The sequence below is a fragment of the Antedon bifida genome, chromosome 6 (assembly GCF_963402885.1).
Source record: "Antedon bifida chromosome 6, ecAntBifi1.1, whole genome shotgun sequence".
NCBI classification, from domain to species: Eukaryota; Metazoa; Echinodermata; class Crinoidea; order Comatulida; family Antedonidae; genus Antedon; species Antedon bifida.
Genome location: NC_136231.1, coordinates 10109831 through 10124006, shown reverse-complemented (window position 1 = coordinate 10124006; position 14176 = coordinate 10109831). Strand labels below are relative to the sequence as shown.

At 33.4% G+C, this 14176-nt stretch overlaps 1 protein-coding gene across 1 annotated transcript; it reads right to left on the bottom strand.

Annotated features, from left to right (window-relative positions):
- Positions 1-6107: 6107 nt before the first annotated feature.
- On the bottom strand, positions 6108-12348 carry LOC144845331 (uncharacterized). The gene is made up of 2 exons (XM_078702596.1): positions 11879-12348; positions 6108-8382 (listed from the first exon to the last, which is right to left on the bottom strand). The coding sequence occupies exons 1-2, from the start codon at positions 12216-12218 to the stop codon at positions 7529-7531; spliced, it is 1194 nt and encodes a 397-aa protein (XP_078558722.1). The 5' UTR covers positions 12219-12348; the 3' UTR covers positions 6108-7528.
- Between the last annotated feature and the right edge of the window lie 1828 nt (positions 12349-14176).

The window sequence follows — 14176 nt, the reverse complement described above, 5'->3', positions numbered from 1 at the left end:
TCATCAAATGATTGGTTGATAGGTCATTTGGATCATTCCATTATTAATCAGAAGGTAGGTCATTTGAAATACTAGAGTATTATTAAAACTGATTACTGGGTACGTTTTCTTACTAAAGCCTGGTTTCCATAAAATCGCTACACCGTTTCCATTGAAATCGCTACACGCGCAGATGTCGCCGACGCGCATCGGGGAGGTCTCCCCGATTCATCGCAGACAAATCGGCAAAGTTCAACCATGTTCAACTTTGCCGATTTTGTCGGCGATGAATCGTATACGCGTGTACTAAAGAATATTTAGCGCTCGCGTACTAGATCCCCGATATATTCTAGCGTTTCCATAGAATCTCTACGATCTGTCGGCGACAGCAGTCGGCGACACGGTGTAGCGATTTTATGGAAACCAGGCTTCATATTGTAATATGTTGAAGCGGCTTAAATCATAAAGAAAATACAGTGCATGTTACCGTTAAAATGTAGGCTTAAAAATGAGGTATGTACGAGTTGGTCAAGTTGGGAATAGGTACGAGTTATTTTGGGTACGAGTTGACCACTTCTAGCCTAGTAGCACCAGGGGCCGGATTTATCAAACTTGCTTAGCAAAAAAATCGTCTTAACTTTGTCTTAAATCCTTGATTTTGACTAAGTCAGATTTATCAATATATCTAAGCAAAAAAATTTGCTTAATTTTGTCTTAAATCTAAGACGAACAACACCCTGCCTTAAGATGAAAAATTTCGTCTTATCTCATTTCTGCAACAGAAACATTTTTTTTTGACAACGCGAGCGCGCTAGGCCGGAACATTGAACATTCGGAAAGGCTACGCTAGTGCGTTTTCCACTGTACTACGGACGCTAAAATAATGATATCGATCTTCATAAAGATGGCCTAGAAATTGGACGAGCAAAACTAATATTTTCGGGATAGGTACGACCCATTTGACTAACTTTTAGAAAACTGTATCGGCTGCCAAGGGTCGCTGTCATTGATAACAAGGCCAACAGCCATTAAGTCGCGTGCTACAATGCATAGTGATACCGGACCGACAGACAGACAGACAGACAGATAGACCGACAGATAGACAGACAGACAGACAGACAGACAGACAGACAGACCAACCGACCGACATAGTGAACTATAGAGTCGCGTCCACGCGACTAAAAATAAATAAATGTTGATTTGATTTAAGTTTAGAGCGAATGATTTTCGTATGTATTTCCGACTGTTGTGCTCTTTCTCTATTTCAAGTAATAAAAACAATAGTAGCCAGAATGCGCCCTCTATTGGGAGTGAAAATACGGAGATAAAATGTTATAGCGCCGCCATCGCTAAGAGAAAAAAGCTAATACGCATGCGTAAACAAGAATTTTTGTCTTAAGACATAATTTGCTGCCCTCTAGAGTTTAATTTTGCGCATGTGCAAAGTAAAATTTACCTAAGACAATTTTTCTGCTAAGACGGTTTGATAAATAAGCTTAAGTAATTTGCTTAAGCACTTCTTAAATATTTCAGCTTAAGCAAAAATATAAGCAAATATTGATAAATGCCAACCCAGGCCTACTCTTCGCGATACATCGCAATAGCGCCCACACGTTGAGCCTTGAATTGAGTTTGCTTAGCTAGGCTAGGCCTAAATGCTAAGCCTACATTTTAAAAGGGGTAAAGTATACTGTATTTCTTTATGAGAAGTAGGCTTCTACTACAAGTTACAATACTTATTATTATTAGTAAGAAAACGTATAATACTGTGTAGTATTTCAAATATGCTACCCTCTAATAATAATGGAACGATCCATTTGATGATTTGGGTTTTCTAAGTTCCATTTTGGAACTAGAAAACTCAGATATTGATATCTGAGTTTTCTAGATCTAGAAAAGTCAGATATCTGAGTTTTCTAGACACCCGTCCAGGTAGGTTAGTTAAAAATTAGTTTCAACATCATTATTTTGTTGTTCCGAAAGACCTCTAACGTTTACGTATTTAACATTCCGTCTGCTTTAAAGCAAACGGTTGTAATTATTGAAAATTCTACATCGGTTTTGTCACCATTTATAGGTTATTCTCACCATGCTGATCTATCGTTACTCCTTCCATTATTGCATCCATAACAACACTTTAGTAGTAATATTTTAAAAATTTATTTAAAAAAATGTATTTCATATTTCATAGTAACAAAAACAGGACCGACGCAGCGGTAACACACATAAACACAAAAAAGTGTGTAATGGGTGGGGGTTGAGTCTTATTTAATTTAGTAAATTTTTCTAAGTTAGTTAGATTTCACTTCGACATCGATAACTTTGCTGGCCTTATTTACAATTCTTTGAATTTGACTTTTGCTGTTAACATTGATATGAGAAAACCAAATAATATTACAATACGAAATTACTGTAGTACATAATTATATATATCTCCAAAAATGTTCTTCCATCGCGAAAACAGTCATAAAAGTATAAGTATAAAATAGGTGGCGCTGTTTCAAAAGCAATAGACAATATTTTCCAAACGCGAAAAGATTTTTTGTTTCACACACTAAAAAAAAGTGCTATTGAACAACCGTTAAATAGTGCGTTTGGAGTCCCTCGGGTCTAGCATGTGTATTGTATATATGTTTTATTGTTTATATTTTTCATGTAAAATCTGGAATATATATTGAATTGAATCATAAATGGTTTTAAAACGAAATTTCTGATTTCATCGGTAGATTTTTAACCGTCGGCGCGTGGTAGAAGTAATTTCTGGTTGGTGCGTCATCACTTTGCAACTTCCGGGCTGCCCTCTCTAGCTGACAACGTTGGCCGTTGGTGGCGATATTACATTTTGCTATTTTGTTTATTTTTATGCCGTGATTAACATTAGCAAAATGAAAATGACATTGTCATTGTATAATAAAATAATAACTCATCAATACTTAATAAATCACTTGCACTATTTATAGAAGAAAAATTTTATCAGCAATAAATAAGCCAGTCGGTAAATCTTTATGGAATTCATTTAAAAGCAATATGTTATATAACATTGAAGAAACAAAGTATAAAAAAATGGGTAGCTTTAAGACATACTATTATGCTAATATAATTTCTAATTTGATACGATTTATCAGAAAAGGAATTACTGTGATACGAGTTACAGGTGGTACTGATCTATTATGATTTTTATTTCGTTTTATCTTGTAGGCTATATAAATACATTGTATAATCCGGGTTGTGAAATGAAAAGAAACAAATGAAAATGAAAAACTCACAAAGGGATTGTTCTTTATGTGTAAAATATTTTAAAACGAGATAGATGATAATGATGATCATTGTCAAGTGTATAGAAAAATATAAGAAAATTAATGAAAAAAGGAGGTAATACAGAATTCATAAATATAAAAATGTTACTGATGACATTAGGAATTAACAAAAATGTGTTAAATAATATGATTTTATTTAATGACATGAGATAATATGAATGTGAATAAAAGTGGTGTTTGCGCCACAAAAGAGAAAAAAAAAAGATAAAAAAAATTAATAAATCATCAGAAGAGTATTGCGGGATCTGCATATCTGATGAAAATAGAACTCGGGTCTAAATATTAAATTAGATCGGGAGAACTGATAATAGGCCTAACAGATTGTTTGAAATCGGGTTAGGCTTTGAAACAATCAGAGCAATGTTTGCAGGCCGTTTAAAACGAATTTTTAAAGGCCGAAAAGGCTTACTTTTATATATCGCGGATGGCAATATACATTAATTTTTGTATGGTATTTGTTTAATCAATTTTTACAAAATATTTGAAATGCATAATAATGTATTATAAATGTATATCATTTTTTAATTATAATACTACTGCGTCTCAGACAGCTCAGTATCAACAATCATCCAGTACAAGAAGAAATAAACTTGGCCGTTACAGAACCATGTTAATTATTTGTATAAACTCCCCCTCAAATAAGCAACCGCCCCCTTCCCATAAAACATCATTTGGAATAATTACGTCCCTCGACATATAACTTATACATACAATTTTGTATTATAACATAATTCTTATCACTTCTTAATATTAATTGTGTTGTATTTTCATCTAAGACACTGAGAAACAGATATGTTTTATTTTTACGAATTTATATGAGGCTTATTTCTACGAATAAATTCATTCATAATGTATAGGCCTAGGCTATATCTTATAAACGCATTTCAGCCGACCCACGAAAATGGAACGAAAGAAGTTGGCGAAAGGTCTATGAGCCAGAACATTCTGTTACAAAACTTAGTAGAGGGTGAGCGAGCGAAGCGAACTCACCTTTTAGTAATGTAGGCCTAAAGTTTTACTAGCATATCCTTTAATTAGGTATATATTTAGACTTAGTGTTAATTCTGGTCACCCTCTCATAAGATGTTTCTATTTTTATAGCAATTTTAACTAATTTTTAATTATTTTGTAATACAATTCATTTCAGTCCTTGACTGTCGTTTTGTAATATATTTTTATATACCGAATAAAAAAGTTAGATTGGTTAGTAAACCTTACCATTTGAATAACCAATAATACAGACAAAAACGAAGGTGAAACAACACAATCACAACGAGTTGTCCGCATAATACAAAATATAAACAACAGAAACAGGACAATAACAAAGACGCAAAGTACGCATAATAAAAAAACTATAAAAAAAAACACAAATACAACGAGTTATCCACAATTAAGTGCGCATATAAAAAACTAAAAAAGAAACAGGACAGGCACATAACAAGTGCGGACAACTAATAAAAAAATGGTTTAAAATTGAATTGTATTTAGACCCGGTATTTAGACGTACATAAACAACTTACAGGTGCGGGTGTTGAATCACTCGGATTCACTCTGTTTCCTAGAACTATTTATAACGAGGTAAAGGTAACAGCACTACACTCAATAACCTAGTAAACTTTACGTTACGGTAATGGTGTTCTTGTCACAACATACCTCAAATTGTCTCTAAATATTATGATGCAGTACGAGAATCGCCTGCGTGATAAAGGTAGCGTAGCCTGCCAAATTAATGAATGAAACAGTAATCGACCATCAGTCAATCGGGCGAATGAAAAACATTTCTACTCCAGACGACGTGCCTATGCTTCAACTTTTCCCCAATTTGTAAACCTTACGTATTTGACGACCTTCAAGGTATGATTATGTTTATTTAAAAAGAGAACATAAGCAATATTTATCACATCACGCTGACAGTTTTGAAGTTCAAGACTCAATTATCATGTACAGTAGTCGCAAATGATTTCTGTGTTTGTTTACTCAGATCATTATATCATCACAAACAACTTTACTACGAAACACACATTCAAATTGTATTTGTAATGGCAGCATCAGACAATAGGATTTTATATGTGAATAAAAGTTTCTAAGAATCAAGCAAATCACGTCCATTGAATCATCCGTACCCAAAACGATGACGTTTTAAAAGGCTCTGTTAGTCACCTCCTCTCAGTCTGCCTAGCTGCTGTAAAGTGAACGCAATAAAATATAATTTGGACAGAACGTATTAATATTGATATATCCTTTCATCAACTTTGAATAAAAGCTACTAAACAAAACGGAATAGATTACACCGTTCTTATATTTTGTATAATCGAGTTTGAACCATGATAGCCCAGTGGTAAAAATAATGGATCGGCTTCTTATTATCATATCAGCGAGTGAAAGGGCCGAGAGCTAAGACAGGGGTGCTCTTTACCATACCTAAAGAGCCAACAATATCATTCGGCATCGGTTTGAGGCCGTCTCGCTCCTAATTAATTATGGTGGTTGATGACAGAAAGTTGCGAATGTCCATATTTTTTTAAAAATCGCCTCTTTTCACAGCAACCGTCATCCTTATAATTATGGAAGTCTCCTGATATTGCCACAATTATGCACTAGCTTTTTTTTTGTTAACCGTACAGCTGTTAGTGTTTCTACATTAGTTCGATGTTTTATTACACATTAGCAGTAGATTGTCCTGCTTTACGGTTGTGACACAAGACACAGTAATAAAAGGCATACGAAGACTTACGATTTTTAAAATAATCTATTCAAAATAATAAATATTAATAATGAAGTATACTTAATGACAATGTATAGTAAGCAGCGTTCACTCAGTCATAGGCATCAAGCCTCCGTCAAAGCTAAATAACTATATTTATTGTATAAATTAAAATTCTAATTATAATCATGTATTTTTTGTAAATTGTATATAATTAAGTTCGTTCCTTAAAGATCGTCCCCCAGAAACTTTTTTAAAAATAAATTATGGTTTACTGAACATGCCATTATAATGTCACCTAATAGTTATCTACTTTGTCCAAGGAAGAGTTAAATTAATTGTAATTTAACTCTTCCCTGCTTTGTCCAGTGTACACGGTTTACTCGTATACACTTTAAAGGAGCCAGTTCATCATTCGAGACGAGTATGGGGTTACAATTGCCATTGTAATGTCACCTAAAATGTATTCACTTTGACAAAAAATTGGATTGAAGATAAAAACCAATAAAACAAAAATTGAGTTTTGGATGAATTTAAGAAATTATTATGTATTTTTATTTTTTTATTAGTTTTTGTTGCTACGGAAGTGATTAACAAAATAAAATGGCCTATTCAAAGTCTGATTTTATTAATCTTAATTTTTCATGTTTTTGGGGGGACGGTATGGAGAAGAGTTAAATTAATTGTAATTTAACTCTTCCCTGCTTTGTCCAGCGTACATGGTTTACTCGTATACACTTTAAAGGAGCCAGTTCATCATTCGAGACGAGTATGGGGTTACAATTGCCATTGTAATGTCACCTAAATATATTCACTTTGACAAAAAATTGGATTGAAAATAAAAACCAATAAAACAAAAATTGAGTTTTGGATGAATTTAAGAAATTATTATGTATTTTTATTTTTTTATTAGTTTTTGTTGCTACGGAAGTGATTAACAAAATAAAATGGCCTATTCAAAGTCTGATTTTATTAATCTTAATTTTTCATGTTTTTGGGGGGTCTTTAAAAGCAAATATAAATGTTATTATCAAGCTTCTGGTCGTAACATATTACAAGATAACCAGTCATAAATATAAATAACTTATTACCGTTTAGGTCTACTCCTCATTTTATATGCCGTACCGTGCAGAGAGTGTTATCAGAGATCAAATTTACACGCCCTCATCTTTCAGTATATTAACTCACGAAGCGGAAACTCCGAGGAGATTATATTTCTGGCTGTTTTACTTTATCGTTTTTAGTCGCGGTCGGTAAACACTAACTCAAATTTGAACACGCGACTGGGCCAGCCATGTATATATGGCCTTGTTGTTTAGCTTTCTGCTTATTTATTTTGTATCTCCATTGAGATCTACCCACAGCATTTTTTCAGTAATTTGCCTTTGGATTTATATATAGTGGTAGGATCTCAATAGAAATACAAATAAAATAGGCAGAAAGCTAAATAAAAAAAGCTAGTAAAATAGCTAGAAATATAATGTATATTGTGTGCAGTATAATATACTTTTGAGATAACCCCCAGCAATCATGAGCACTTGCAGTCATTTGCAATTAGATTTTCAAGTACCATTACTTCGAGTGTTCGCTCCGAAGTGCGTATTATTACTGGAAAGTCGTTAAATCTTGTTGGTACACAACACGGACCATTAAGCTCAGGGTCTTTTTCATGCACATAATGTTTGAATAATGTATGCATGTCATTCATAAAAATATTATTATCTCCGCATGCACCATGACAATAAAACATATTGACTGATGTAGGACGGAGAATTAGATTACCAAAATTTAGCTTCTCAAAATCAATTGTATAATTTTTTCGACAACATCCAATTTGATTTTTTGAACACATTCCATGTGAATCTAATTTTGAAGTTTGTGTGTCCCTATTTATTCTACTTCTTTTCTGCAATTCAATTGTTATAACGGGGTATTGTTCAATGTTTGGTATTTCGTTTGAGTTGTTTTTTCTACTTCTCGAACGACGGCTATACAAATGTAAATAATTATTGAGTGGTTCTCCTGTCGTAGTTCCAATTTCTATTCCAAAATTCAGTCTTGGAAATTTTAACCAATCATCAACCAGATCTGTGATGTCAATGGAAAATTTCTGCCATTTATCATTGATCAGCGGAACAGTTTGTGATTTTACATGACCACGAGCTGTCAAACTTGTGTTGAAAAACTCAAAAACACCGATCTCTATACTTTGCGTGTTCACGTTGGGAAGTGCCTTTACATAAAATGTCAACGTAGCTGTTTTTGTTATGTATCTCCTTTTCCTACCTCGTGCTTCGGCAAAATGAGTACGAAAATACAACCGTTCAGTGGAACCGTCTGACCTCCATGAACGTCTTGACTCAAGTAACGACGGCGAATGCCCTGTAAAATACAATCAAAAGAGATTTTATCATTTTAACTTCACAACGCATTCAAATTTCCGAACGTGTGAGAAGTTAGATATGCCTAGGCTTGTAAGTCAAGTATAATTATTCGAAAATCAAGGCAATATAAATGTTATTTTATTAACATAATACATCCCTAAGCAATCATCAAATGTCCAGATATAAAACGTATGTATTATTCTTCATAACGACAATTTTATTAACATCAAATGTATAGTTAGGCCTACAGATAACCACATGATCTTTACAAACGGGGATACGTTAACAATATGCAATGGGTCTATTGAACAACTAAACCTAAACAGTCACAGGACGAAAGATAATTTCTAAAGTTTTCCATTACTGTAATAAACGGTGTCTTCAAAGTGTGAATGTAATGTGTAGGCCTAGCATCATATAAATTGTAAGTAAAGCATGTTGCACAAATACAAAAACCAAATTTAAACAATACCATAAAAGCCACAGTGGTCTAATGGTTAGGACATCTACATATCAAGCAGGAGGTTCAGAGTTCGAATCTTGGTAGGGGATTTCTCATTCTCACAGATTTGTTTAATATTTATCGTCTCAAATTAATTAATAATTAATCAATCTATATATATCAGCTAATACACTGACTCTAAAATGTATTATAATTGATAATTAAAATATTATTTATTCATTCTATAATTTAAGGATAGCCGCTACCCCTGACTGAAAAAAAATCATGGGATAGGGTTTATAGGCCTACTAACAATAATCATATTGAGAAAAAAAATGTTGAGGTCATATTTGAAGTCAAAGGTCATTTATTTTACATATTAATAGACTTTTACCCCCAAAAAATATAATACATATGGTTAAAAAAAAAATCAGCGTAGGCCAAATTCGGTAAATCGCGCGTTACTTCTAGAATGTTTACTCGATGTTAAGCCTATATAAAGTTGGTTCGTACTTTCGGTACTTAATTTAACCACCTAATGTAGGCCCTAACCCTGTTTACTAATTAGGCCTAAAGTGAGTTAGGTAGTTAGTTATTGACAATTAAAATAAATTTAGGTTCAACGATTTGCCCCATATAGGGGTGTTTACCGATCGTAGTATACATGACTGTCTAATGGATGTCCACGCGCACATAATAATACGAAGATGTTTTGCATTTACCTATCTCCTTCTACGATAATTGTTTTTGATAACTGAAAATGGGTTTTGAATCTCAAATTTCTTACTGCGAGTGTGGGTACTGTTAGATATATAAACACATGTACAAATAAACTTATTACTCTGAGTGTGGGTAGGCCCTACTGTTATATATATACACGCACAATATACAAATAAACTTTACTGACAGTTGCTTCTCAACGTTTGTATTAATTAATAACTACAAAAAAATATAAACATCGTAGTGGTGTATCGTTACATGTACTTTACTATTTCAATCGACTATGACAGTGACAGTTTTAACAAAGAATTAAATCGCAAATGTTTTACTGTATTTAGTGGTATATTATTTATAGGCCTATAAAACATGAACAAAATATTATTTCGTTACTGAGTGGATAAAGAATATATTTAGAAATGGTTCCTCTTTGTACCAATTTTCTTCCCCATCCCTCAACCCTAATGTTAGATACAAAACACAAATTGGGTTTGTTTAAATGAGTCCAAATCACAAATTTTAATGACAAGTTTCTCGTTCGGAAGTAGGCCTAATTCCCAGGGTGCTAATTTTAGTTGACTAACATAACTCATCGTGTCTATTTATTCGTTTCTGTAAACGACAATGTATTATAGTGCTGCGGTACGTACATTTGAAATCGCCAGTTTTTTTACACTGAAATTACTGTGTATTCAAGAACCATCTGTGGGCACGACCTAGATTGTACGCAAGTATTAGTTTTTTTAATTAATTAATTGTTTTAAAATTATTTTGTTTGTTTTTGGGAAAACCTAAATTTGGAAAAGGCATTGCCGCCTGCATATGTGGTCAGAAAGTTGAAAAAATATGAAAACGAGAAAATTGAGGTCAGAGGTTGAATACATATCATTTGTATTATTTACATTTTTTAGATAGGTAGTATAGAACAATATTTAAAATATACCAAAATCTATTTTTTTTTACAAATTTAGAAAAAATATGTATGTCTAGGGTAGAGGCTAACTGTAATTGATTATTGCGAATTGTCATAAAATAAAGTATATACACTAAAGACTATTTTCCACTAGGTGAATTTGTTCGCGCGAACCGAAAGCGTCAGCTTATACGCATGCGTATAGAGTGATTTGGAAGATGGAAACATGAATACACATGCTGGCGCTTTCGAATCGCGCGAACAAACTCGCCTAGTGGAAAATAAGCTTAACATGAGTGCATAATATTATGCAAATGATTTATAAATTGGCATCGTAGTATACTATATATATATATCGATATAAATCCAAAGGCAAATTACTGAAAAAATGACAATGATGTGGGTATCAGTGGCTGGATCTCAATGGAAATACAAAAAAAAAAGCGAAAAGCTAAATCAAAACGATAAGTATAAAACAGCCAGAAAAGTTAGCAGAGCTTTCGGGCAACACTAGCCCTTCATCAGTGCAAGTGAAGGAATTTGGATAACGTCATAGTCATATATCGAAAATAAATTATTGTAGGCTAAATGTCAAATCCTCTATAATTGTATTTGATTTTTAAATGCGAATGGTCAAGTCGTATACAACATCATAATACATCTGATAAAAACATTCAGTGAACTCTTAAATATAATAAATGCATAAACATATTGTATTATTGGCATACAGTACCGTACCCCTAACTGTATAACAATACCATGCGTCCTAAAGTTATTAAAGGTTATATTTGTGTAGGAGTAAACGAATTGAGTATTGATAGCCCTATTATATTTGCAAATACAATGCAATCAACATACTATTATTGTAACTGTCAATGTTTGCTAGATTAATGCCGTATTTAGTGAACAAATAAGGTTCTAAATAAGAATAAACAATACTTGAACTAAGTTCTAGCTATCTAAACCACCAATTAATTTTTATATCAGACCGATGCTGTGGATGACACACGACAGACAGACATACTATCAATTCAAAGCCATTGTCTTTCATTGGAACATTAGGTATGGAGGAAGGCAGTACGGCAGCGGGGACGTCAAGCATCACCTACACATTGTAATTGTATCCGTATTTTAAAGATTATTGTGGAAAGATACATGACCTTGAATGGTGATGTTAATAAAACTAGGAGGTGTGATAACTCTCAAAATGTTGTCAAATTAATAATCATACTATAATCAACTATATCGGCCGTACGATTTTAAAAGAAACATTTTAGTACCTAACCCATACATAAATCGTAAATAAAATGAACAAACCTCCTAAATAATCTTTTCCACTCAACAAACATTGTGCGACCGATTTTCTTGATTATGTTAAACCACCACTTTAAACTACTTATCTTAATGATAGAACCGACTTACCTTCATCTGTTATGTTGAAACGAATGTCTGTTTTGCCACTCTGTATCTGGTTCTTTAGTACTAAGTTGTCGTACTCTCTTAATTTGTCTTCTGGTATCTGCTCAGGAGGAACTCTGTTTAATTCGTTAATGAATGACTCATCGATTGAAAGCAATTTCATAATAGTTTGTTTTGTTGCTAACTCTAAAGCTTTGCCAATGTCGTTTTTTCTTGGTCTTTTTGAATCGTTTTCGCCGATACCACGTTGCTGGCGGTCTGTGTGCACACCCTCACGCAAACAAGCCTTAGCGCCTGCAGCGATTAACAGGATACACACTAGTTGAACGGCCTGGGAATACATAATATTTTAATGGACCTTTAAGTACCAAAGATTATCGACTGAATGTAAGTGGATCGTTTTCTTATTATATATAGCTCCGAGCAAAAGTGGGCGGTCGCTTCTAGAATAAACCAAAGTTCTACTGGATGATTACTATAACAGAGAGCCCGCTAATTTTGAAAGAATTTGTTATCTTTGAACTTGCGTTTGTTTAATATAGGCCTAATATAATCAATCAACAGTTGCTGGTTACGCGGTAAAATTGTAATGTCACTGCAGTAAACATATTACAAAATACTTCGTTTCAAGGGCCTTGTTCAATTCATTGATTAAACAAGCTCACGCTCCCGAAATTAGCAAAGTAACGTTAGCGGGGTTACTGTGTCGGTTGATAAACTTTACTTTAAACGCACCAATAGCCACAAAATAAACAGCAGACATTGTTTTTTCTTCCTGTTTATTCTTCCAAAAGTGAAGGATTATCGATTTGTTTATTGATTTACGGAAACATCAATTGTTACGTCATCCCCAGTAAATCAATTAATAAAAGTAAAATGTGCTAACTAATTTTTCTCAATTAACAAATAGGGGTGTCTTCGATTCAAGTTAAGTCATGATTGTAATTGTTTTTAACTGCTGTGGAGTAGCTTTGCGTCAGTGTGTTGATCAGTTGTGTGCCCTAGCTACACCACAGTAGTTACAATCATGTTGGTGCAGGCCTACCCATTGCTTACTTGGGCTTAAATCTAATATTTAGCCATCAGCGCAAGCTCGGTGGTCTAGAGGTATTAGGTCGTGGGTTCAAGTCCCACCTGAGAATTACTTCCGACTATTATTATCAATATACTTAGTATACAGTACAAATTACGTCAGAGTAGGGCAACCATTTGATCAAGTTAGGTCATGTTAATTCATTTTTGCGCAAGCGGGAAAGTTAGGAAAGCTTTCTCACCTCTCGACACAGTTTTGGTGGACGATCAAAACACATCAAAGCGTATGCCATAATTGAAAGCTCCATAATATTAAAATAACAGTAGGTCTGATTTAAAGTTTATATCCATCATGTGGATCTTTCAATACTGGTGCTATAAACCTTATTGAACAGGTCTACGCACCTCTAGTATAATTTAGTATTGTAGTATTTTCTGTTTAAAAAACAGATGTCTACAAAATTCGTAGGTCGGAAATATAACCTGGAGTGGTAATGTAGACCACGCTTGTAGTAATTGTTTCTGGCGGCTTTGTGAATTTATTTGCCATTTTTAATATGTTTCATTTCATTTTTTAAAATTAAAACATAACATACTATGTGATAGGATACTACTGATGGCATACGTGTCGAAAATTCAAGGTATGTTGAATTTGTGATGTAGGCTTGTTTAAAACACTTATTATACAAAATTAGATGTTACGTTAAAGGCTAAAGTATAACTTTCATTTTGGAAATATCCTAATGAAAATATCGTATACTCAAAATTTACATTTAATAAGACGAAATAAATTATAAATGAATATTTATTGCAATGATAAAGAAAACTAAAACTGTCATGTATGTATATTAGTATAATGACAATCCTTTATTTATTGGAATATATTAAATGGCATTAGTCTCACTTTCCCATGATCAGTTTAGGCATAAGTGTATGTATGTATATATAGCCTTTAACGTCACCAATAATTATATGTTTTTGAATATATACAAAAATAAAAGAAAAAGATTCAACATGACAGATCAATTGTCAAAGCACACAACAACCACTGTATTTAGAAGTGGTTGCCTACGATTATGAGAAGCGGTCCTTTGTGGTCGTTTAAAAGAGATGGTCGTTACGAGAAGTGGTCGATTATGAGAGGTGGTGGTCATTACGAGAGATGTCAATTAAGAGAAGCGATTCTTTACGAGAGGTGGTCGTTTAGGAGAAGCAGATGGTTGTCATTTAAGAGAGATGGCTACTTACGAGAGGTGGTCATCTCGAAAG

Bases quoted from the DNA above. Each gene is read 5' to 3' on its own strand.
- LOC144845331 (XM_078702596.1), bottom strand. From the start codon at position 12,218: ATGTATTCCCAGGCCGTTCAACTAGTGTGTATCCTGTTAATCGCTGCA. The intron at 8,383-11,878 runs GTAAGTCGGTTC...TGTATTTTACAG, and splicing joins TTTCAACATAACAGATGAAG to GGCATTCGCCGTCGTTACTT.